General features: G+C 36.1%; 1 protein-coding gene across 3 annotated transcripts in view; it reads left to right on the forward strand.

Moving 5' to 3' along the window:
* Nucleotides 1-27,035, forward strand: part of LOC127851628 (nucleolar protein dao-5-like) — a 37,461-nt gene that overhangs the window by 6,065 nt on the left and 4,361 nt on the right. For 2 of the 3 annotated variants that reach the window (XM_052385450.1, XM_052385451.1), the window contains exons 3-9: nucleotides 1,070-1,164; nucleotides 8,724-10,758; nucleotides 12,123-12,255; nucleotides 13,907-14,083; nucleotides 15,820-15,849; nucleotides 16,703-16,891; nucleotides 24,006-24,086. In XM_052385450.1, the coding sequence (XP_052241410.1) occupies nucleotides 1,070-1,164; nucleotides 8,724-10,758; nucleotides 12,123-12,255; nucleotides 13,907-14,083; nucleotides 15,820-15,849; nucleotides 16,703-16,891; nucleotides 24,006-24,086 (2,740 nt within the window). The remainder of the gene's footprint in view (nucleotides 1-1,069; nucleotides 1,165-8,723; nucleotides 10,759-12,122; nucleotides 12,256-13,906; nucleotides 14,084-15,819; nucleotides 15,850-16,702; nucleotides 16,892-24,005; nucleotides 24,087-27,035) is intronic. The other variant, XM_052385452.1, reaches the window with a different exon arrangement.

Consider the following 27,035-nt stretch of genomic DNA (forward strand, 5'->3'; position numbering starts at 1 on the left):
ATCGATTTTGAGGTCACTAGGTCAAAGGTCAAGGTCATGGTGACCCGAAATAGTAATATGGTTTCCGGATGATAACTCAAGAACGCTTATGCTTAGGATCATGAAACTTCATAGGTACATTGATCATGACTCACAGATGACCCCTATCGATTTTGAGGTCACTAGGTCAGAGGTCAAGTTCACAGTGACCTGAAATAGTAAAATGGTTTCCGGAGGATAACCAAAGAACGCTTATTCCTAGGATCATGAAACTTGATAGGTAGATTGATCATGACTCGCAGATGACCCCTATTGATTTTGAGGTCACTAGGTCAAAGGTCAAGGTCACAGTGACAAATAAGATATTCACACAATGGTTGTCACTACAACGTAGAGCCCATGTGGGGGGCATGCATGTTTTACAAACAGCCCTTGTTCAACTTAAGTCCAGCTCTATCAGTTGAACCTTAGTTAATATAATATAGAATAATTTGATATCACTTTTAGTCTCAACTTTAGAGTATTTTTAGCAAAAAATCAAAACCACTAAATTTCCCAATATTATTGAAAACAACACTTTTTGTCCCAATCCAAAGGGACCCAGTCCCATTACCAAAATGGTGAAAACCCCCCACTGATAAAGCCATGATTAATACCCATGTCTTATCATGGCCATTTCAGGAAAAATGCAATTTCGTGATAGGAAATAGTCAACTTTAATATTTGGAAAAACCTAATTACTTAAAACTTAAAAACTTAATTAATTACTCCTAATGCTTATTAAATTTAAATTATAAAACAAACTCATGTAAATTATAGATAAATACATTTCAGATGTAATTGAAATAAAATTGAAATATAATTATCATGACAATTCTTGGAAAAAAATCAAGTTGGGATTTTTTTTTAAATCGATTTTGTGTGTGAACAATTTTGCTTTTGGAAATGGGCCATTTTATTGGACCTGGAGATACTCAAGCAAAAAATGCCTGATATCCTAGAAACATTCATGATTGGTCTGTAGGCTGTGTGCATGTGTTTAACTTTTGTCAGTGAACTAAAAAATTATTTTATGTACATCTCTTTGTAGACAACCATCAAGAGGCAGAGCAGCTGTGGCTAAAAAGCCAGAAGTCGAGGAAAAGAAGCCAACAGGACGTAGCAAAAGCAATAAAAAGGAGGAGGGTAAGTCGTTAATGTGGATGTTGCAGGCCTTTTGTGCTTGACTGTCATATATTAATTTGTCCATTAGTTCAGAGCTAAAACAAGCACACAAAATTAAAAAAACTATGAAAAATTAAGCACATGGGTACCCCTTATTAACAGGGTTGGCATAAAACCCGGGTTTTATAGTATTGACCGGCCCGGGCGGGTAATACTGGGAAAACCCGGGTTTTACTGGGTTTTACTGGGGAATAGTGGGCAATACTGGGTAATAAAGATATTGCAATATTGTATAACTTGTACGATAATAATGATTTTATACATATGAAAAGAACATATCTATTAACAATTGTTAACTATTAGTTACATTGTCAACTTCTAATTCATGTGAAAACATATTCATTATTCCTTCTCATTTTCATGAAAATGGAAATTCTTTTGTCTGTTTGGATGGGCATTACTTGGGTATCGAAGATATTACACAATTATACAACAGCACAACTTGCATAATGATAATATTAATGATTTTAAATTAGTACATAACAGAAAATAACTATTAATTTTGTAATTCTATTCTATTATTTACACTGTTAACTTCTACTTCATGTGTATGCATATTAATAATTAATTGTTTTCTGCAAAAAAAAGTGCAATTCATTTTGTGTTTGTTTTGGATGGTTTGGATGGGCTTTACTGGGTAATAAAGATATTACACAATTATATAACTTATATAATTATTAGTCTCTATAAAAACATATCCATTAATTATTAAAAATTAGAAACTATTTGTTACATTTTAACAAACTACATCATGCGGAAAGTTTGAAAATCCTAATAATACTTTCTTATTTTTATTATGTCCTTATGTCCCCCACTATAGTATTGGGGGACATATTGTTTTTGCCCTGTCTGTTGGTTGGTCTGTTTGCGCCAACTTTAACATTTTGCAATAACATTTGCTATATTGAATATAGCAACTTGATATTTGGCATGCATGTTTATCTCATGGAGCTGCACATTTTGAGTGGTGAAAGGTCAAGGTCATCCTTCAAGGTCAGAGGTCGAATATATGTGGCCAAAATCGCTTATTTTATGAATACTTTTGCAATCTTGAAGATAGCAACTTGATATTTGGCATGCATGTGTATCTCATGGAGCTGCACATTTTTAGTGGTGAAAAGTCAAGGTCAAGGTCATCCTTCAAGGTCAGAGGTCAAATATATGTGGCCCGAATTGCTTATTTTATGAATACTTTTGCAATCTTGAAGATAGCAACTTGATATTGGGCATGCATGTGTATCTCATGGAGCTGCACATTTTGAGTGGTGAAAGGTCAAGGTCATCCTTCAAGGTCAGAGGTCAAATATATGTGGCCCAAATAGCTTATTTTATGACTTCTTTTGCAATATTGAAGATAGCAACTTGATATTTGGCAAGCATGTGTATCTCATGGAGCTGCACATTTTGAGTGGTGAAAGGTCAAGGTCGAGGTCATCCTTCAAGGTCAAATATATGGGTCAAAATTGCTCATGTAATGTCACTTCTGCAATATTGAAGCTAGCAATTTTATATTTGAAATGCATGTGTATCTCATGGAACTGCACATTTTGAGTGGTGAAGGGTAAAGGTCAAGGTCATCCTTCAAGGTCAAACGTCATATAGGGGGACATTGTGTTTCACAAACGCATCTTGTTACATAAATTAAATTCAATTTAATGGTCTTATGGACAATACTGGGTATAACTTGGTATCTGTGTTTTATCTGATTTACATTTTATTATCTCACATTATTTTTCTAAAAATATGATATGATATGTAACAGAATGGTATTTATGCAGGACAAGGGAAATGGGTAGAGACATGAGGGATTATACATGTAATATATATTTTTGTTATCATTCAAATATTTAAGTTGATCTTATGTTGCATTAAGACTCATGCCCCAATTTAGTGTTTTAAATCATTGACACAGTTTTCTGTCATCATTTATGAACACAGTTTGTACAACAAACAGTAACACTGGGCCACCTAGATAAACATTGGACCTATTTGGGCCACATAAGGTCCCTATTAAGGCCAGACAAAGGCCCTCTAACTGTTTATTAGGGGCCATAAAAGATACACAGACTAGTGCCAATTAGGGCCCTCCCATAAACTGTGAAAACATGCTTTGATTGCTACAGTAAGTGACAGATTCCTGTTAATTGTGTTTCAATATAAAAAAAAGTATTTCTTCAATGATCCCTCATTATCAATTCTGACTTTAAAGTTTAATGATATTGTAATTAATAAAACAACAGTCACTTTGAAGTCTGCAGTAAAATTTTATATATCATACAGTGACAATATGTTACTTCTATTTCAATATTATTGCCAACAGCATTTGCTAACTCTTTCTTTACAATAGAGGCTTGCAGAGAAGTAAGGATGATAAAAAACAATTACAACTGCATGTTAACGAAGAAAAAATAGTATTGCCCAGTATTGCCCACTTTCAGAGTATTGCCCTGGGCGGGAAAAACTGGGTTTTCCAACCGGGTTTTCCCGGGGGCGGGTTTTTCGTGCCAACCCTGCTTATTAAGAAATTTAGGCAAAGAGGTACGATTGATTCCGAAATTCAGACAGTGCAGTACATCTGATACGGAAATTCACGCGAAAGGCTACCACTGTGCTTACAGGCCCAGGAGAAAGACCCTGCTGTTTAGTTAAAGACGCTAGATCAACTCTTTGGTAAAATGTGTTTGTGTAGTTTTTTTGGCTTGTTAGAAAATCGGTGATTACATTTATGATTCAGGGAGGTTGAATTCCTACGTCCAACTTGTCATGAGGGCATATTTTATTGCATTGTTGGCTTATAATGAATAATTTTGAAAATTTACATTATATGTCATTCCATTAACAATCAGTGCTTTCCACAGGCCATTTAACGGTCCCCCACTGGGGCGCTTGAATTTGGAAATCAGAGGCCGCAGGGCGCCTCAAATATTCTGATCAGTGTATTTCGGCAGTTACTGCAGCTAGCAATTCTTAACATCAAAGCCATATCGACTTCGCTGAAAATTATGAAAGCCGATCTACGATCCTTTGTCGCTTTACCCAACTTAAGCCTGCCTAAAGGCTGAACGTTGTTGTATTGGAAAATCAATATTGACCAATGAGAGTGCACGCTTTGTATGAGAGACAGCCTTCGTAGGCAGACAATACCTACAGTTAAATCATGCAGACGGCTTGTGACATACATTAAATTGCCACACTAATCTTGGCCAGTTACTTAGAAGACTGATGATGGCTGTAATCCTCATGGAAATCGTGCATTTCATGCATAATACTGTCAGAACATTTATTCCACTTGTAAAGTGTTTAAACAAACTATTGTTGAATTCATTACGCAAATGTTAATCTTTTGTTTAAATCTCAAATGAGCATAATAAAAATTTTGCTCAGAAGCCCACTCCTGAATGTCGTTGTTAACTAGTTTGTAATCCAAAACACACTTCCGAATGTAAATGTTAACGTTACATTAACATAGTCTTGCTTCAAATAAGCAGTGTAAATTTATTTTTTGTTGACCCTTTGTCTAAATAAAAAGGGCGTGAAAATAATGCAGCATTTACAATGTCACGTCATTTGCATGGAAAGTGTGGGTGTACAGATTGTTGTATAAACAAGCACACATCACTTCATTTGATTTAGTCATGTTCAGTGGGAATATTTCAACAAATCTTTAAATATTAACTTATGGCTTTATGATACTTTAGAGAAATGGCAACGTTTGTGTTGTGAAATTCTTAAGCACTTTTATCGTGAATATTAACCAGAATTCGCTTTTAAAAATGGAATATACGGGATTATCTGGTAATGAATGGAAACTGGAGAAGTATTAAGTATGCAGTAATAGAGTTTGATTGATATGGATGTATTGCGAATCATTCGATTATACTATCTATGCGGAAAAGGTTTAAAACAATTAAAACATATATCATTATCAATGACTTTATAGATGGGGTTTTGTCTTGCGCACCAAATGACATCTAAACATGTAACAAAAAATAGTATAGAAGGAACAGCCCTTTCTAACGGTAAACCCACCCCATTGGCACCGGGTCGCCTGAAAAAATCCTTTGGAAAGCATTGACAATAACATACTGATATATATTGTCTGTTAAGCATGTTGTTCTATCATTGATCATTTTGTTGTTGTTACCAGTAACATGTTACACTACGCGACCCGTGATTTTTGCCTAATTTGCGAAGTCAAGGCGGGCATTTTGCTTTTTGGGTGGCAAATCACCGCGATTTCACGTGACTCGTCACTCCGACGTCGCGCGAGAGCAAGATAATCTTCGCGCTAAATCCCCTCAATGTTGTGGTGATTCGCTGCGATTCGCCGCAATTTGCCGTGATAGCAGTGGATATCGTTGACATCGATGATTCGCCAATTCATGCATATAAACCGAATCGTATCGATAAATGTATACATAACGCTTTTCTAATGTTCACAATTATCAAATAATCCAACATAATTGCAATATCACTTCCGAAAAATAATCTTAACCATATATGTCGGTAAATATGTTTGAGAATTTCATTAGCAAATATATGACTACGCCATTTTTCAGAAGTGTAAAGAGTATAGTGCATAATGTGGAACACAGCTTTCATTGGACGAGCGTATTAAAATTTAGATCGAATGCAATACGATCTTACATAAAAAAACGTTTTATTGCGTCATACGCCTTCATGTAAAAAAACGTTTTCCTCCAGGAAATTGTGCTATTAATGCATAATATTATCAAAACATTGTTTCGACACGTAAAGCGTTGTAACAAATTAAGATACAATTCAAAACAATTATACCATAATAATTAATGTTCCGTTAAATACCCAAATGAGAATAATAATTTATAATCCGAACACACTTCCGATGTTTTAATGTTAACACGACGTTCACAAATGCTTCCAATAGAGCCATCATGTATATTTCCCGACAAAAGAGCGCGAAAATTATGCGGCAATGTACAAGGTCAAGGTAAAGAGTGTGCAAGTATTGATTTTTAATACAAACTGCGTAGCGCAGAGAACATTGAATTCTGTTGATTTCGGTTAAATGTTTCTTTGGTATTTTGAAATCAGTTATATCGCCAAAAATTTGATATTTCTTTGAAAGTCATATCAAATCAAACACGCCGTATCCGTATCGTTACTGATAGAAGTAAAACATAATACCTTGACATGTGTAGTTTTTTTGTTGTGAGAGACCATCTGAGTAAACGCCGAAAAATATATACAAACTGTTATTTTTTGTCAATGCCCTTTGATCAATTATCGCACTTAATTGGCAGCGCCATCTTGTTGTTTCTGTGATTGTCACATCTTTTCACAGTTTGAACACGTACAAAGAGTGCCAATTAGACACTAGAATAAACACTATCACCCGCTGGACAGTACACAATAAATAATCAAATGTTGAGGGTTTTTTGTTTTGGACGTGAAAACCCAGAGAAATGCATGTACATTATACATCATCATATTTATTTAACTTTGCGAATGCTTAGTGCTACGTTGATATACTCGTTTTTTTCCAGCAAAACAAACACAATGTTTAATGGCTTTAATATATAGGTAATTAGGTTTATAACACGATATCATAATAACATGTACTTAAAAATAGAACAGTAATGTATTTCTGATTTCCGGCTTATCAAGCATTGTGAATATATGTACAACGCTCGGAAAGTAACGCGAGTAACACGAGTTATCCGCATTGGAGCCTGAAACAGAAAATAAATAAGTATAGCATAATCTAGTCCAAATAATTAGACGTAATCTACCGATTACATTTTAACTTTAAATGAAAGTGTTACTTAAACAATTTTCCGTGCCTTAAGGTGCGAATATTTTGCTAAACACTGTTAACAAAAGGGCTACACGTTATAATTCTTAATGAAATGCAAAAATAAGTATTAACATAATTAATAACGTCAATAAACACACACGGTAAGATCAAAGTTATGTCATATTTCTCGTAAATTACCAAATTATTAGTTTCGTCTAAATCAAATACCATGTATAGAGAAACAAGGTATTTATAACCGACCAATGACGAAACACTATGCAACTTTCAATTTACACAGTGCTACGCTACATGCATATGGCAACAATATGGAATTTGAACAGTGGTAGTGTTTTCGAGCCTGGAATATAATTGATTGTAAGTATTAATAAACATTCTGCTAATGCAATTAGTTAAATAATGTTTACATGTTAAGTTCAATAATTATTGCATGATCATTATGCGCTGTTTTATTAATTTGGAGCCGTTAAAGCTTCCGACATTACTTCATCAAGTTCATGTCGGAACAGGAGTATTTAAGCTAATACGCCCATTGTATACAACAACAACAAAAGCTTTATTATTGCAATGTATAATGTAAGTGTATACATATTTGTTACATGTAATGTAGTGTAACCCTCAACGTAAATCGCTTAAAAAGGGGAATCACGGTGGTACGCGGTGATTTGCGCTGATTCGCGCTGATTGCGCAACAGCGAGATACATCGCGCGACGGTCGCCGAGACATCACCCAAATTTTCTTGTCGCTCGGAAACACCGCGATTTGTCACGTTGCATCGATTGCGGTGATGCGAGAATCGCGGCAAAAATCACGGGTCGCGTAGTGTACCAGTAACATGCACATAAATATCCCCCTACATGGACATAATCATTATACTTTTTTTTATATCATCAGGGATGTCAAATTTCCGGATTATCCCAGCCAACCATTGTGGATTTTAAGATCAATTAAAATCAGATTAAATTTTTATTTAAGAAGGGAGGGATGAGGGTTAAAATCGTTTGAAAGCACGATCAATGGAACACAAAATTCATATATTTGTCAAAGCTTCATTGTCTTTGTGCTCAGTACCTATTTTGCCAGGTATTTTATTGATTAATTTCTGATTGGCTAGCCGATGGCATGGACATGAATGATTACTGATGGAAAATCTTCGCTACTTTTCGAAATTTTTACAAATGAAATGATACGTTGCACATACATGTATCCACCATCATGAAATATTCTAAGTGATCGATTAGCAAAGTTAAGCAGTTCAATAGCATATTGTAAAGCAATATGTTAACCAAACTACATTTGTTTTTCGTTATTTCGGCATTCATACAATATGCACATTTTATTTAATGTTAAAACCCGTATATTTTGCGGATTTTTCATTTTCGGATACAGCAATTTTCGATGATTTAAGATATATTTTTACATCCATTATAAACAAACCTAGAATGACGAAAACAGATGCTGCGATGTGGACAGTCTAATTAATAATATTTGCTAAGTTTTCACCAGATATTGCAACTAGAAATACAAAAAAATAGTACAATTATTAGCAAGTGCTCGGAGGGGGGGGGGATTGCCCTCAATCTCCGTTGGGGACCTGCGTTCCCAGACCTCCGGCCTAATTTCCGGATTTAAAATTTGGAACTATTGACATCCCTGTATCATTAATATTGTGAAAATTTGTATACACATGCTTTACATATTTTTATTTTTTGTTAAATTGTATAGGTGTGAAAGTGACAAAACCTGTGGTACAAGAGGCTGAAGAAAAGAAAGCACAATCTAAAGGACGGAGCAGATCTAGGTCTAGCACTGCTTCAACACCCAGTACACCAAAGAACAAAGCGTCGACTCCTAAACAAGCAGCCACTCCTAAACAAGCGTCGACTCCTAAGCAAAAGGCACAAACGCCAAAAACCAAGTCACAAACCCCTAAACAGAAGACACAAACACCTAAACAGGCAACACAAACCCCTAAACAAAAAGCGCAGACTTCAAAGCAGAGGAGCGAAACTCCGAAACAAGCAGCTATTACCCCTAAACAGAAATCAGCACCACGTGGAAAATCAGCTACTCCTAAACAAGCTGACACCCCTAAAAGTCAAGGTTCAGCAAAGAAAGCAGCTGCAGCTAACCCTAAAAGGTCCCCAGTAGCCAAGATGTCCACTACACCTACCCCTAAAAGGTCTCCAGTAGCCAAGATGTCCACTACACCTAAAAAGTCTGAACAGAAAGCAAAGGTTACTCCTGCATCTTCTAAGGGTAGATCTTCCCGCAGTAGAAGAGGGAAGGATGATACACAAAATGAAAGTGAAAACAAGAACGAACCAAGCGAGGAAGGACCCAGTGAGGAAAAGCCTGATGAGAAAGAGCAGGGTGAGGTGATACCCAATGAAAAAAATTCTGACGAGGATATAAAAATTGAGGAAACAAAACCTGAAGAAATAAGCGATGAAAAAAAGCATAATGAGGAAGAACCTAATAAGAAAACACATGATGAGGAAGAACCTAATGACAAAACATATGATGCGGAAGAACTTAATGACAAAACACATGATGAGGAAGAACCTAATGACATAACACAAGATGAGGAAGAACCTAATGACAAAACACATGATGCAGAAGAACATAATGACAAAACACATGATGAGGAAGAACCTAATGACAAAACAAATGATGAGGAAGAACCTTATGACAAAACACATGATAAGGAAGGACCTAATGAGGAACCACATGATGAGGAAATGCATAATGAGAAAACACATGAAAAGGAAATATCAAATGAGGAAGCACATGAGGAGGTGATAGCCGATGAGAAAACACCCGATGAGGAAACTCCAAATGCGGTAACACAAGATAAGGAAAAGCCGGATGAGAAAAAACATGATGACCCTAACAAGGAAATACCAAACGAGAAAACAAATGTCACAGCAGATACAGACAAAGAATTGATGGAAACTAGTGCAACTGAAGAAAATAGTGAAGAAGACAATCAGAAAAGTGGCGAAGATGTAGATGAGAATGATAATGGTAAGAGTGATGTTGTTGATCTGAATGAAGATTCAGGTGATGCATTAATAATAGGGGAAGAACGACCAGAGGTGGTTGATCTAGAGGCGATGGAAGATGGGGCTGGGGATGGACAGATTAAAGACAAAGAGGTGGTTTCAAATGATGTTGAGGAGATTTCAGATGATGATGTCCAAGAAATAAAACTTGGTCGGAATGAAAGTGCCGTGCCAATTAGCCATGATGAACTCAGTGGTGTTAGTGATTCCAGCCACAAAAGAAAAGTTGAAGCAATTGACGATGATTGCTTAGATGCTCCTTCAGAGTCTAAAAAAGCAAAGGTTGAAGAGATAGCTGAAAATGGTGATGTTGAGAGTGTTGATGAAGTTGTTAAAGAATATGTTGTTATTGAAATGGAGGATGTTCCATCAGCAGACAGTGAAGAGGTGCAAAAAAGTGTTCCACACACCTCTGAAACTGTCAATCCAATTTTTAACAGAGTGTTTGTTCCCAATCCTTCATTTGCAGGTTCATCCGACAAATCTAGCCATTTTTCATTGGCTAGTTACAACATTCTTGCTGATTGCCATCTATTAAGAAATGACTATAGTTTCACCGAAGAGAAATACTTAAAACCTGAACATAGACTCGCTGCAATTGTAGAAGAATTAAAGTATTTGGATAGTGATATTATCTGTATGCAAGAAGTTGATCCTACTTTCTACAGAGAGCACCTAACATCAACTTTGACACAGTGAGTATAAATCATGTCTATATGTGCTGACAGAAACCAATTATATGTCATCCTGTTCATATCAATAATTTGATATGGTTCTGTGAGTGTACAAGGCTTGGCGGGTAAAATGTGTCTGGACTCAAACTTTAATTTTTCTTTTCAGTGTTTTTTTTCTCAACATTTTTAGAATGAGGCCAGGTTTCTTTAAATTTGGAAATATCTGGAAATTTTGACTAACATTGGGAAATTATTGTTCTTTTGCCTACAAATGCTTCGAAATTGAGAATAAGAGCGATTTTAAAATTAAGTTCACCAAGGTTAAACTCAACTTATAACTGGATGGGAGATGAACTTATGAGATCAAAATGTTTTTTATGGAAATCTTCAATTGGGAATTTTAGGTCAAATTTGGAAAAATTTACTTAACATACTTTCTTCCATTTGGAATAGGTTTGTTTACATGCCGCAAATGTGAACAAAAAAACACTGCTTTTTGAAACTGGATATCCTATTTTCTATGCTTGTAAGGTCACTTGAGCGAAAATGGCTCATGAAGATTTTGTGATGTCCAACTTTGTGTGGTGTGCAGGGTCATCTTTTAGGGTTGCAATTCTATTGGGCACATTTTTGATTCAATCTTGATTCAGCTTGGTCAGAATATTTATCTGGACAATATCTAGTCTGACATCAAAGCTAGTTTCAGTTTTGCACTCGGACCTTTATGTCGCTTATGTTCATAGATCATATTCATTATAATTGTCAGTCAGCGTTTTTTTTTGGTTTAAAATTGGGTCCAGTATTCGACCCTATTCCTAATGGATAAAAGTATGTTGTTTTCTTCGCAAATGGGACCTAAATATTTCCAATTGATGGTTTCAAATTTTTAAATTATTTTTTTTAGATTTCAACACTTTGTTCATCACCCATCTAGCCATATAAGTTCAACCTTATTAAAAATAAAACTAAAAAAACACATCTATTCTCAATTTTAAGCTTTTTTTAGCAAAACAGGAACAACACTAACTAACCAATTTTAGTCAAAACGCTGCAAATTTTCTCAAGTCAAAGGGACCTGGCCCCATTCCCAAAATGGTGAAAAAAAACACTGGTCAGACACTTGACACTTATATTTCAACTCGCATTGTATTTTCATATATGAGTGTGGATATAGAAATCACCACTTCTGAAATGTTGTTTCCACTTTTGTAAGTTCATTGCAAATAGCAACAATGGTTATTGATAGCGAACCACTGACTTTAATTTTCCTCTTAACTTTGAAAGGTGGGTTTTCTCACTCAATCTTTAATCAGAAATCGTGTGTTTAACCTTCATGTTTTTTTATGTGGAGCATACATTCACTGCGATACTTGCTTGATTGGCAGACTGGGGTATGAGGGATTTTACAAGAAGCGTACAGACGACTACTTTGTGGAAGGGGAGGCAACCTTTTTCAAGACCAGCAGGTTCACCCTGGTAGACTCCTCCCTCTGCAGGCTAGCAGATCTCGTTAATAAGGTCAGTGAGTACAGGCATAATGGTGACAGCAGAGCTTTTTTCCTTCTTTTGGACCCGCCGAAAAACGGCCCTTTTCCCTCGGATTTTTTTTTCCTCTCAGAAGGTAAATTTTCCCCCAGACTTCATTTTTTTCCCCTAAAAAAAAAAAAAAAATTATTTTTATTTTTTTTAAACTTTAAATACATAAGTTAACCTGATCCAGTGTAGAAAATATAACATATTGCATAATTAAATTATCTGTTGCCTTGAATTTGTTTTAAAAACAGCAAAATAAGTTAAATTGATTATTTAAGACTTTCCTTATTTCCCCCAAAATCGGGCGTTTCGCGTGATTTTTCCCCCAAAATCTGACATTTCGCGAGATTTTTTTTCCCCTCTAAAAAGGCCAGGCCCTTTCCCCAAAGTCAGATAAAAAACCCTGGACAGTGTGTTTAACACTTACCCGCTTAGATACGCATTTTGATGCATTTGTTATACCTAAGAAAATCAAGCTAAATAAGTTAGATCAAGCTAAATAAGTTAGAGTTTCCTTGATAGATTTAAGTTTTAAAGTCTTAATTTCCAACCGTAAGATACTGATCAGCAGCAAACAGCATGCATACCCTCAGGCAGTTCTGTTTTTATGCTGGTTGCTTTAGCCACTTTCACTTTACTTTCGAGCAAGGTAGGGTTTATGTATGCAGTTTTACCACTGGATTCTTCTTTATTAACTTATTTGTCATACGAAAAATCTGAACTTGAGCAAAGCCATTCTTTAAATTACATTCTTTTGTCTGCTAGGCATAATGTTTTACATCAATGGACGATACAGCTTTTCGCTAGAAGTTGTAAAAAATAATCTTTTAATGTTTACTACACTGAATATTTTGAAGAAGCTAATTAATATTCCAAGCAATTTCAGCAGGAATCTCTGCCTAGCATCTACAAATAGCAATGAATCATGTTGAATGGTCGGTGCTCATTTAGTTTTGTTTTGATGTAAATAATGGATATGAGAGTAATTTTAAACATTAAAAAAACAGGTTTTTACTGCAGTAGTGATATGAATCAGTATACAGTAGATAGCTTTTTATGTATGACCAGTCGGACTAGCTAGCCAGCAGATTTACTAGCCCGACCACCGATCCTACTAGACAATGTTGTTTGGACGTGCCTTCTGTTGAAACCTGCATTCATGCTGGTGTAGTATGACAAACGATACCCACACTTGCCCAACATTATACGTCATTTTGCGTGTCACATTTGACAGCATTCTCTTTTGAATTTGCTTTTTATCTGACATGATGCCAGCTGTCCATCACATTCTTCTTGGTAATCATATCAGCCAATCAGGGCTCAGGCAGGCAAATACACGTCATCACCACATGATGGTGTATTATTAGTTACACCGTTAGTAACTGACGGTGTATGGGATATACACCCTCAGTAATTTCATACCATACGAGAGCAAAGCTGTCACTTTCTAACGCTGTAACGATTATATCTAAACCGACTACTCGATTACTCGGGTAGTATGGAAATTACTCTGGGTGTATGGAAAATACTCCATGGGCACGTGACCGCCCTAAGCCAATCGGATTAGGTCATTTTTGTAGGAGGTGAGATATACAATGATTGTAAATGTCACAGTCACTTGTTTATTATTTTCTAGGAGCTCACAGATGAAATAGACCCAGACATTCGCACAGCGGTACAGGCCTACATGGACCTTCCTGATGTGTGTGTGATCACCACCCTCAAGTGTAACAACACGGGCAAGAGTGTTACCGTTGGAAACGTGCACATTAACTGGGGCAGGATGAAAACACCAGACATCCAGTGTGTCCAGGTATGTGATATACTTTGCAGGGATGTACAGCTATTACACTACTGCCATTTGCCATATTTCACCAGGATTTGTTTAAGGCATAGGAGGTGGGATAGTTGAAAACAATTTATTTGAGCCCCATTGCATCGAAAGTATAAGGCTTATTGAGACACTCTTTAATTGAAATTAATTAGTTTCCTGGTTAGGGCCAGTACTTGGTGTCTTTCTCTAAAGAAGGCTTCCATAGTCAGTATTGATGCTAGGTCATGTGTCCTTGAACATAGCTGACAAAGCAGTGAGGAGTATTGGCATGATTTTGGTAATATCTTGTTGCCAATGCATGCTAATTACACAAATATTACATTATTTCCAAAACACAAGTAAATACTAAAAGAATGCTCTGCATTTTTATTAGCTCATCTATTTAAAAAATTTATGAGCTATTGTCATCACCTGAGTGTCGGCATCTGCGTCGCGTCCGGTTAAGTTTTGTGTTTAGGTCCACTTTCCTCATAAAGTATCAAAGCTATGGCATTCAAACTTGGTACACTTACTAACTATCATGAGGGGACTGGGCAGGCAAAGTGAGATAACTTTGGCTGTCATTTTGACAGAATTATGTGCCCTTTGTATACTAATTACTTAGAAAATTGAAAATTTGGTTAACGTTTGTGTTTAGGTTCACTTTATTCCTAAAGTATCAAAGCTATTGCTTTCATACTTGAAAAACTTTCTTACTATCATAAGGGGTCTGTGCAGGCAAAGTTATGTTACTCTGACTGGCATTTTGACAGAATTATGGCCCCTTTATACTTAGAAAATTGAAAATTTTGTTAAGTTTTGTGTTTTGGTCCACTTAATCCTGAAGTATCATAGCTATTGCATTCAGACTTGGAACGCTCGCTAACTATCATAAGGGGACTGTACAGGACAAGTTTCATAATTCTGGTTGGCATTTTCACAGAATTATGGCCCTTTTTGACTTAGAAACTTTTGAATATTTGGTTAAATTTTGTGTTAAGATCCACTTTACTTCTAGGCTTATTGCTTTCAAACTTCAAATGCTTTCATATTATTATGAGGGTACTGTACTTGGCAAGTTGAATTTCACATTGACCTTTGAATGACCTTGAATCTCAAGGTCAAATTATTAAATGTTGCTAAAATTGCCATAACTTCTTTATTTATGATCAGATTTGATTCATACTTTGACAAAACAACACTTACCTGACATACCACAATAGACTCCACACATACCATCCCCCACGCCCCCCCCCCCAGACCCCTCCATTTTTTTCCCATTTGTTTTTTCATTTTTGAAAGATCATCTAATAAATGACCACACCCTCACACTATATCCCCTCTAACCCGACCCCAACTCCGACCCCCCCACCCCCCTCAATTTTTTTTTTTTTTTTAAAGATTGTTAAAAAAGCCACAAATATTTATTTTCATTATTTTATTTTTGAAAGACCAACCATCCCAACCAAGAATCCACCCACCCCCAAAAATACATTCATATTGTTTTTCTTTTTTTTTCTTATTTTTGGAACGTAATGTAATAAATGACCACACCTCCACACTATACACCCCTCTCCGCCCTAACCCCTCCCTCCTTTTTGATTGAAGTATTGAGATTGTCCCTTCACCTTTAAAAAGAAAACTGGATGAGTGGTCTACACTTGCTAGGCAGTGCTCTTGTTTATTTTTTTTTAAACGCTTTGTTACTAAGATTTGGTGGTGATATTAATTTATAGTTAACATCAGCAGTCAAAGAAATCTATAGGGTAAAGTAGTTACATGTTATTATGTTAACCCAGTTTGTATAAAAAGTTCATTACAATTTGTTTTTTCTTGTTGATATTTCTCTAATTTGTTTCAGCAAAGGTTTCTCACTATATTAACATTATGAACATTTGTAAATTACTCAAATCTGCATTTGATATTTCACTTTATTATATTCAAATGTCAAGGACACACTTTAAGCCAAAGGTCAAACATGTGCATGTTGAATATTTTATTGACAATTGGCTCGCCATGTTGCTGACTGGAGTTTAATTGTAAAAAATACCTACAGCTATATGGTAACTGAAATCAACAAAAATCAGAATTAATAATGGAAAAGTATCTTAAAATAGTTTTTGATAATTTTGAAAACTGACCTGTCAGCATGGGTAAACTAATACCACATGTATATTTATATACTCAATAATTTAAACTCAGAGCAATTATTCTTCATTTTTTGTTTTGGCAATATAAGAGAAGTATTTAAAGCTATGCCTGCACTACTAAGTAGTACAAAACAAGGTATTAATTTTTTTTACATTTTAGTTACCAGAAACCAGAGCTTAATTTATTTTGATTAAACAATTGTATAAAATATTAATATATGCTTATACAAGAAAAAAATATGTATAAGTAACAAAAGTTTGTCATGTAAATACTAACCCAATGTGTAGTATTTTACCAATGAATTTGAACAGATTTTTGTGGAAAGTATGCAAAGCAAGTCTGTAAAAGAGGAGCTCAGCTGTTTCATAGATAATTTAAAACTTGGAGCTTAATTTTAAACTCTCACTCTTTTGCATTGCTTGTTTACTTATAAATCAAACAGCCAAGTCCCTGAATGTTTATTCACAGATTGCCAGTGCCATAAAGGAGATAGTATCACAGTCAAGTGGTGATGCGTTCCCCCACATCATCTGTGGTGACTTCAACTCGCCGCCCCTCAGCGCAGGCTACCTGGTGGCCAGGGACGGATACCCCAGCGGGGATGAGACCATCAACAGGCTGATGGCCATCGAGGGACTGGAGCTGCCGGATGGAAAGGTGAGAGCAGAGTTAGAAACTAACGCTTGATTGGTCATTGGCTGCTCCAGTGCTTTCCACATGATTTTTGTCAGGCGCCCCGGGGCTGATAGGGGTGGTTTGGGAGGGGTGTCCCCTCCCGACGTTGATTTAAAAAAAAAAAAATTACGTGTCAATTCACGTTCTGTGGTGAGCTACAGGGTCAAAAGACGTCATTTGGTGCGTTATGACTCTTCAAGAAAATCCCCCAGTCATTTAAAAATATATATAATTTTATATTGTTTAATTGTTTTAAAACTTTCCCGCACAGATAGTAAAATCCTGACTTGAACAATTCCCCAATACATCCGTTTCAACCCGACTCTATTACTGTATACTTACTACTTTTCAAGTTTCTATTTATTACCAGATAATCCCGTTTATTCCGTTTTTATAAATCACTTTCTGCTAAATATTAACGATAAAAGCTCTCAATTATTTCTTAAACACAAATCTTGCCATTTTTCTATAGTATCAAATAAATTTTAAGTGACTATTTATAGATTTGATGAAATATTGCCTCTGAACATGCGTCAATCCCCTGACGTGTTGTGTGCTTGTTAAAACGCTCAGTACACGTACGCTTTCTATGCAAATGACGCGAGGTTGTACATGCTGCATAGTTTTGGCGCTCTTTTTAATTGAGAAAAAGATTTGACACAAAATAAATTTGCACTGCTGAATTGAAGCAAAAATATTTAAATTAACGTTGCGGTAACATTTACATTCGGAAGTGTGTTTCGGATGAAAGACGCGTTAACAACGACTTACGGGAATGGGTTTCGGATTACAAATTTAATTATTCCCATTTGAGTTTTCAACAAATATTAACAGTTGCGTTATGAATTCAACGATAATTTGTTTAAACATTTTGTTTACGAGCGTATAAATGTTTTGACGGAATTATGCATAAAATTCACGTTGTCCACAAGGATTACTGCGGTTTCCATCATAAGTCTTCTAAGTATCGATTATCGGACGAAACATTTACAAGTGTGCGTAATATATTCAACGAAATTTTTTTAAAGCGCATTACGTGTCGAATAAATGTCAGAAAAACGAGGTGAATCAGTTCTATAAATGGACATGATGAAATATACATGTACTGGAATTAAATTGTTATCGCATAATTGTAACCGGGAGTCATTTGCACAACTTACTCTTACTCGCTATAAGTAATTCATTGTTTACCACTTACAATTAATTTCTCGTATTAATTATGAGTCATAGATAACACTTGTTTACAGTAAAAAGGTGTGATGATGATGCCCGAAACCGTCTTTAATGTACTGTTCTAGTTACCAGTTTTATATTACATAAATGGTACAACTTCTTGCTAATCAAGCTGCGATAAACTCTTACTTCCTGCCCGACGTCAATAAAAAAATAATGGTCGATAGTTAACCCCACCCGCATAAGCATTCGTGTAACCGATTGGACGATGAACATCACAGTTTGACGACTGGAAAGTTACCAGATACACCCTTGTCAGCATTTAAATGACTGTGTAATGTAGCTAGAATAATCGATAGGCGCGTCATGCTATTCTCTTATCAGTGGATTATCCATTAACCCATGTGGTGTTTATGGCGATTACTTGTGAAAGTAGGTACCGTGTGCTCTTTTTAAACAGGGAATATTGATACTCTGATAGAGAAACCTTGATTTTTTTTGACAATCTCCGCTTTCTTTTACTGAAAAATACACTGATCGGAAAATTTCAAGCGCCCCGGGGACTCTGATTTCAAAATTCAAGCGCCCCGGCGAGGGATCATTAAATGGCCTGTGGAAAGCCCTGCTGCTCAGGTACTACTTATAAGTTCCATGGATGCTCTGAAAATCCGGGGGTCCATCTCTTATACATGGGTCTATTGTCCTGGTGCTGCCTGATAGGAAAGTAATAGCAGGATTAGAAACTAACAATTTGTATATTTTTGTCCATACTCGGCCAACTGAGCCCCTTTATTATTCCATCGCAGTTATGCAGCTGGTGTTTTGAGATTGAGAAGAGTTTTCGGGTCACCACTTTTCAGATGGTTTGTCACCTGGTAGTATTTAGTGCCCCAGATAAGCTGTGTATCTGCGTCTTTCACCCTATTAAAATGTTTAAAAATGCAAAGAAGTACAATATCATGCGAATTGAAAACGCAACCAATTTTACTTTTACACAAATTCGTCAAATTTGATGCGTACGATACAAAAGCTTTGATCTAAAATGGTTTGCTCATTTTCTGTATTTTCTCTTTGGAGTTATTGTCGTAACGCAGCGAAGCTTTCATTCAGCAAACGCCTGGATGACGAAGCAGGAAAACAGTCAAAGTTACTCAAAGGCTCTGCAGACTAGATTTCATAGTTAAATAAAGCGTCGGACCAAATTATTTGCAACAACATACATGCGTTTTCATTCTAAATTAATCTGTCACGCATTGTGCATGTATTTGTACAGCGTCCGTTCTTTCAGTTTCTATGAAGGTGTGAAATAAAAATGTCTAAGACAGGTTGAAAGACGTCCGCGATTCTTGCGCCAAAATATCAGTGGATCGCAAACTTTTTCGAACCAAGAAAGCAAGAGCCAATAAGTGCCAAATCAGTTTATTATGCTAGTTTACAGTTTAATTAAATCAATTCAAGTGTGCAGGTCAACAGAAGTAAAGCTGCTATAATTTTAAGGTATGAAATTTTATGTCTCCGAAGGGTGGCATATAGTCCGTCTGTTAATGTCGTACGCTACGTCAAATATCCTTTGACAGATTTTCTTCAAATTTTAACACAATCTTAATATTGATAAACCCTGATCCCCTTTCGTTTTTGACGGAATTCTGAATTGTCGTTCCAGAGTTATGGGACTTTGTTCGTCAAAATTTCGTGATTTCATTGAATGTCCTACTGTAGCTCAAATATCCTTCGATGGATTTTTTTCAAATTTCAACACAATCTTAATATTGATAAACCCTGATCCCCTTTCGTTTTTGACGGAATTCTGAATTGTCGTTCCAGAGTTATGGGACTTTGTTCGTCAAAATTTCGTGATTTCATTGAATGTCCTACCGTAGCCGTCCGTCCGTCCGTCTGTTAATGTCGTACGCTACGTCAAATATCCTTTGACAGATTTTCTTCAAATTTTAACACAATCTTAATATTGATAAACCCTGATCCCCTTTCGTTTTTGACGGAATTCTGAATTGTCGTTCCAGAGTTATGGGACTTTGTTCGTCAAAATTTCGTGATTTCATTGAATGTCCTACTGTAGCTCAAATATTCTTCGATGGATTTTTTTTTTTTTTTTTTTAGTATCCCTGAAAAATTGAACAAGGTGAGCTTTTTTCTATTCCGATTGTACACTACCACTTACCCATCTACATTTCTCTTTTATTATTGGTCAAAATATCTATAACAGGTTTACTTCAACTCCATATCCTCTAAAGAAATGCATACATATACTCAAAAAAAGATATGGTATGAATGTCAAGGAGACGGCGCTCCATGCTCATGTACTTATAAAATAAACCATGTATTCAAATACAAATAAACTGAAGTAAAAAAATGATTCAAAGGGTTATTTATTACCTTACTACTTCATTGGCGAACGACGGGCGTATCATGCGCTCATGGCGCAACTCCTCAGTTTTAACTGTATGTCAGTCCGTACGTCTGTATGTCTCTCTGTCCTTCAGCCAGTCTGTCCGTCCGTCCAAAAACTTTAACATTGGTCATTACTTTTGCAATATTGCAGATATTTGGCATGCATAGGTATCCCATGGAGCTGCACATTTTGAATGGTGAAAGGTCAATGTCATCCTTCAAGGTCAAAGGTCAAATATATGGCCTCAAAGCGGCGCAGAAGGGGGCATTGTGTTTTTTGACAAACACATCTCTTGTTATAACTCATTTTACCCGATTTCAAGAATGTAATCGCCCTATTTTTAACCAGGTTTTCCGAAGGAAAAAACTGGTTATTAGATTGGCGAATGCGGGCGGGCTGGCGGGCGGGCGGAACAAGCTTGTCCGGGCCATAACTATGTCATTCATTGTCATATTTTAAAATCATTTGGCACATTTGTTCACCATCATTGGACGGTGTGTCGCGCGAAATAATTACGTTGATATCTCCAAAGTCAAGGTCACACTTTGAGTTCAAAGGTCAAAAATGGCCATAAATGAGCTTGTCCTGGCCATAACTATGTCATTCATTGTGAGATTTTAAAATCATTTTGCACATTTGTTCACCATCATGGGACGGTGTGTCGCACGAAAGAATCACGTCAATATCTCCAATGTCAAGGTCGCCACGACTAAAAATAGATTTTTATTAAAAACAAACTTACAAAGGGGGTTAATTTTTTTTTTCATTTCAAAAGTTCAGTTTGAGTTTTCTCCCTTTATCAGATTTTTTTTTCACAATGAAAACCTGGTTTTGTGACAATTTTGTCCCTTGTTCTAAATCAATTGGTGAAAACCCTCATTCCCAAATAATTATCTGGGGCACTGAGCATTGCTACGTCGTTACCCCACCCAGTCATTTACACATAGTGAAAAACAAAGGCTCATTGCCAATAACTTAGCAGAATAACATAAATAACTTATATTGAATCATACGGAATAATATTTGATAAATTGATTTAATTTCATATTTTTAAACTAATTCTATGACAGGGTTCCCAGCAAACCTGGAAATCAGGGAAAACCTGGAAAAAGACTCACTTTTTCCAGTCTGGAAAAAGTCACTGAATTTGGGAAAAGTTCCTTAAATCAGGGAAAAATCAGGGAATTTTGTTTGGTCAGACTTTCCCAACCTGTGTTAAAGTCCATTCAATGAAAACAGCAAATCGATTCCTCTATATATATATTTATAACCTTGTGATATGTAACAAACTATAAAGCCAAAAGGGACGAGCGCCCCTTGCCTTCACACCTCTGGCAAAGTCAAATGCCTTGAGGCAGGACGCCCATGAAGTGGAAGACAACATAAAGAAACAGAAATGTATTGTTAGTGAGATATCTGCATCTCAGCAAAAGGTCTAAAAACTTTCTGAGTTTGAATTACATTGAATTTCTTTTAATACTGATGTTCGAGGTACTGTTCAAATATCATTATGATAAGTTACATGTAATACCGGTACTATATGAAAATTCTCTTAGTACTGTTGTTACTGTTTAAAATGTTGAATTACTTAACAATATGTTCCAATTATTGTTGCAAAACAAACATTAAATGAAAATAAATGAAAAGGCGAGGAAAGGATAAGAGGGGAGATTGGTGGCCATGGCTTTAAAATTACATAAATATAATTCTTGTTATTGTCTGCAACTGCTATTTATTAAGGGTGTCTAAAACAAGAAATAGGTCGAAATCATGATCCTGGAATTTTTATTTTCCATCAGGGAAAAATCAGGGAATTTTGTTCATACAAAAAGCTGTGAACCCTGTATGACTTTATCAACGATATCATGATTGTTTACTCATGCATCTCGTTCATTCAGTAAATAAAAGTTGTCATGTGTCATTGACATCACGTCCGAAGAATTAAAACAAGTTGTTTTGCTGTCCAGAACAGAAAATACATTGTTACTGTACCGTTCTAATTTAAAAAAAAAGACATTAAAATCATGTAAAAATTTATTTGTACGCGAACATCCCACAACAGCATTTCATTCAAACAACGTCATAAAAAAATTGTTTATTCATTTTTAGCTCGGCTGTTTTCGGAGAAAATCCGAGGTATTGTCATAGCCATCTCGTCGTCCGGCGTCTGCCGTCCGCCGTGATAAAACCTTAACATTGGCTCTAAAATCAAAGTGCTTCCACCTACAACTTTGAAACTTCATATGTAGATGCACCTTGATGACTTCTACACGCTACACCCATTTTTGGGTCACTAGGTCAAAGGTCAAGGTCACTGTGACCTCTTAAAAAAAAAAAAAAATCTGACAAGCTTTTATTTATTCAAAACTGCATCCGCAGCCGAGCATTGGCACCCGTTATGCGGTGCTCTTGTTTATAAAAAAAACATAGCACATCATGCACACAAAACTTCAAACCACATCAATCAAAACAAGACAACAAACACATCACGCAAAAAATATCAAACCACTTACAATAATTCTCACTCCCAACAATCTAATCTATCCGTACTCTAGGTTGTAAGTACAATATTCTAATTAGCGATCATTTAATTAGCAATAATTACTTTAATGTGTAACATACTCATTTTATTTTGAAATACACCTTATAATTATCCCCAGAAAACAAACCTTCTCAACACTATTATTATTACGCTATTAATATTATTTGTTTTCTGCATCGGACCGCTTTTATCATTTCAAATGCAATTACTGCTATCAGATTCTTAACCTGCAAAATAGACTCAAAAATGATGTTTTGTGTTTTTAGTTTTCTTGACTCTAAGGGACTGACGCGTGACTGTTGTTTTCAGTTCAAACATGACTTTCGGAGTGAAATATTCTGGCCGTTTACCGTTATGGACACATGAAAACATTTAAAAAGAATTTTTGCAAGTAATCTAGAATTTTTAGAAGTTCAAGACCTAATTCTTTTGTAAGCTCTGATTATAATAATTAAATGATTCTATTCCTAAATACAACTTTTTATGCCCCCGGATCGAAAGATCGGGGGTATATTGTTTTTGGCCTGTCTGTCATTGTATGTGTCTGTGCGTGTGTGTCCTAAAACATTAACCAAAACTTTAACCTTCTTCATAACTTTTGCAATATTGAACATAGCAACTTGATATTTGGCATGCATGTGTATCTCATGGAGCTGCACATTTTGAGTGGTGAAAGGTCAAGGTAAAGAGTGATGAACTTGCAAATCCATATGACAGATGTCCGCAAGTTCATCACCAGTGGATTGATAGTATAAGAGTGTCAGGCCAGGTAACTTGTGTTGTTCATGTCCGGTTGTCTTGTCTGACTGCTGTTGTTCATGTCCAATTGTCTCCTGACTGCTGTTTATGTCCAGTTGTCTCCCCTAACTTATGTTCCTCATGACCAGTTGTCTCACCTAACTGCTGTTGTTTATGTCCAGTTGTCTCCCCTGACTACTGTTATTCAATTCCAGCTGTCTTCCCTGTTTCAGAAGGCATCCCTGGTGAACTCCCTCTGGCCGGCCTTCCAGCACACCTCCTCCTCTCTGAAGAGTGCATACATGGAGGCACAGGTAGGGCATAGCATTATAGTGACATAAGCAGCTTTCTGGGAAAACTGGGCTTAATGCATGTGTCTAAAAACTTGTAAAGCCTGATTAGCCTGTGCAGTCTGCATTGGCTAATCAGAGATGACACTTTCCCCCAAAACTGGATTTTCTTTAAAAAGAGACTTCCTTTTAATAAAAAAAAATCCACAAAGAGGATAAGTGTTGTCCCTGATTAGCCTGTGCAGATTGTACAGGCCTTATCTGGGACAACACTATGCGCATATATCAGGGTTTTTTTGTCCTGATTTTATAGCAGAAATTTGGCTATATTCCCAATCACAAAAAGTATACTTTTTTCCCGGAATTTGCTAAAAAAAATTCCAATTGGGGGAAAAAAACGCTAATGAAATCGGCTGTTTCGCTTTTTAACAAAGCATAGTCCGATCCGGTCTCGTACGTGTTTTAGACTTAACCTCGATTCAGATAACGTCGGCATTCAGGGTTATTTTTGCTTCTTTGTGACCTGCCGAAAAAACGGCCCTTTACCTTCAGATTTTTTTTCCTCTCAGCAGGTGAATTTTCCCCTAGATTTCACCCCCCCCCCCACCAAAAAAATAAAATAAAATATATATATATATATATATTTTTTTTACAAACTTTTAAATATACAAGTTTACCTGATCCAGTGTAGAACATAGAAAAATAATTCATAATTAAATTATCTGTTGCCTTGAATTTGTTTTAAAAACAGTTAAATATGTTAAATTGATTATTTAAGACTTTCCTTATTTTCCCCAAAATCTGGTGTTTTGTGCGATTTTTTCCCCTCAAAAAAGGCCAGACCCTTTCCCCAAAATCAGATACAAAACCCTTGCATTATTTGTGTGAATGATATTCACATCATTGTCATCATTGATTTCCAAAAGCTAAGTGCTGACTGATATTCAACATGTTGAAGGCAGTAGATCTCCAGAAGAAGATATAGCACCTCCTAATAAAATGGTGCCTGATGTGAGTCATGTGACTGAAGACTTTGTGTGAGCTTATTATGTGGAAAACTGTTGATCATGGTGGTGTTTGTGGAGTTTGTGATTAAAGATGCTGAACTCATTCATGTAGTTTTAAATCCCAATTTATTTTCCAAATTTCTTGAAAATGCCGACAAAAAATCCCAATTTCAAAGCCATGGGCTTTCTTCCCAAAAAGCTTAAAGCCCTGGAGCTTATTTTGTGGAAAACTGTTGATCATGATGGTGTTTGTGGAGTTTGTGATTAAAGATGCTGAACTCATTCATGTAGTTTTAAATCCCAATTTATTTTCCCAATCTTGAAAATGCCGATAAAATTCCCAATTTCAAAGCCATGGGCTATCTTCCCAAAAAGCTCAAAAAAAGCCCTGACACTATGCATATGCATTTAGCTCTTTTTTATTTTGGGGGGAGCATATAGTCGCCGCTTCGTCTGTCCGTCCGTGTGTCCGTCCGTCCGTCCGTGCACAATTTTTGTCTGGGCTATTTCTCAGCAACTAATTACCGGAATTCAATGAAACTTTATGGGAAGCTTCACTACCAAAAGGAGATGTGCATATTATCAGCCGGTTCTGGTCGGATGATTTTTCACAGAGTTATGACAGGGTTTTACGGGACGCGATATTCTGCATCAAATACGCATAAAATGCCAGTCAGGACCCGTCATTTTTGTTGGTTTGCGTCCCATGGGACGCACAATTATTAAGACGTATTGGTTCTCATAATATCAAAAAGAAATCTGAAAGACAACTGCAGTATGTAATTTTCTAGAAGGATGTTGGATTGTCTCGCTTGTTTGATTTATCGACCAATCATTTTATCGCGCACCTGCTGTTGCTAGGTGCAAAGTCTTGAATTGAGATTACAATGCGTAAATGCAAGCTATTTTATGTCGCTAAGCAAGGAAAGCTTACCGAGGTCACGATAGCTTATTATCTGGCAAGCAAGATAAAACTGTAAAAATAAATACATTATGCAATATTTAATTTTATAGGTGTGTGTTAAATCGCGGCTATTGTTTACGTAAATAATCGATTACTATACTTTAAGTTTTAACTATTTGACTTTAACACAGCCAGCATATTTAGCATACATTCGCTGCTTCTAACTCAAATGGCATGCCTTTCAAAATTCCCTTTTTGGTCTGCAAAAATGTCAAAACAAGGTGACTTAAGCGCATTCTTTCAAAGTAGTTCAAAAGATGCAGAATCAGCCACACAAGAGCAAGGTTCCTGTGGGACTGAAACAATGCCCCCTGCCACTAAAAAGGCTCGAAAGTTTTTGCCGGAATGGCCTAATAAATATCAATGGCTTTTATTCAGAAATAATTTGATGTACTGTGAAAAACACGCAAACAATACTTGCCATGAATAAAGGACCATTCACGTGTGCTATATTACTAATATATCACTAAGTTATATTGGGACCCCCATTTTTATTGACAGGACCCCTGAAAGTTAATAACAGGAGTCCTAGGGACCCCTAAAATTTGACATGAATGTAAAACCCTGGTTATGGCCTTTTGAAATTTTCCATTAACTGTACATATAGTGCAATTTTTGTCTGGGCTATTTCTGAGCAACTAATGACCAGAATTCAATGAAACTTTATGGGAAGCTTCACTACCAAGAGGAGATGTGCATATTATCAGCAGGTACTGGTCAGATGATTTTTCACAGAGTTATGGCCCTTTGAAATTTTCCATTAACTGTACATATAGTGCAATTCTTGTCCAGGCTATTTCTCAGCAACTAATGACCGGAATTCAATGAAATTTTATGGGAAGCTTCCCTACCAAGAGGAGATGTGCATATTATCAGCGGGTTCTGGTCGGATGATTTTTCACAGAGTTATGGCCCTTTGAAATTTTCTGTAAAAAATTCTTGTCCCCCCAACTACTGTGCCCTCAAGAGGTTTCCTTTTATCTGAATATATAGTGCAATATT

This window comes from Dreissena polymorpha, chromosome 11 (assembly GCF_020536995.1).
Source record: "Dreissena polymorpha isolate Duluth1 chromosome 11, UMN_Dpol_1.0, whole genome shotgun sequence".
In the NCBI taxonomy this organism is placed as follows: Eukaryota; Metazoa; Mollusca; class Bivalvia; order Myida; family Dreissenidae; genus Dreissena; species Dreissena polymorpha.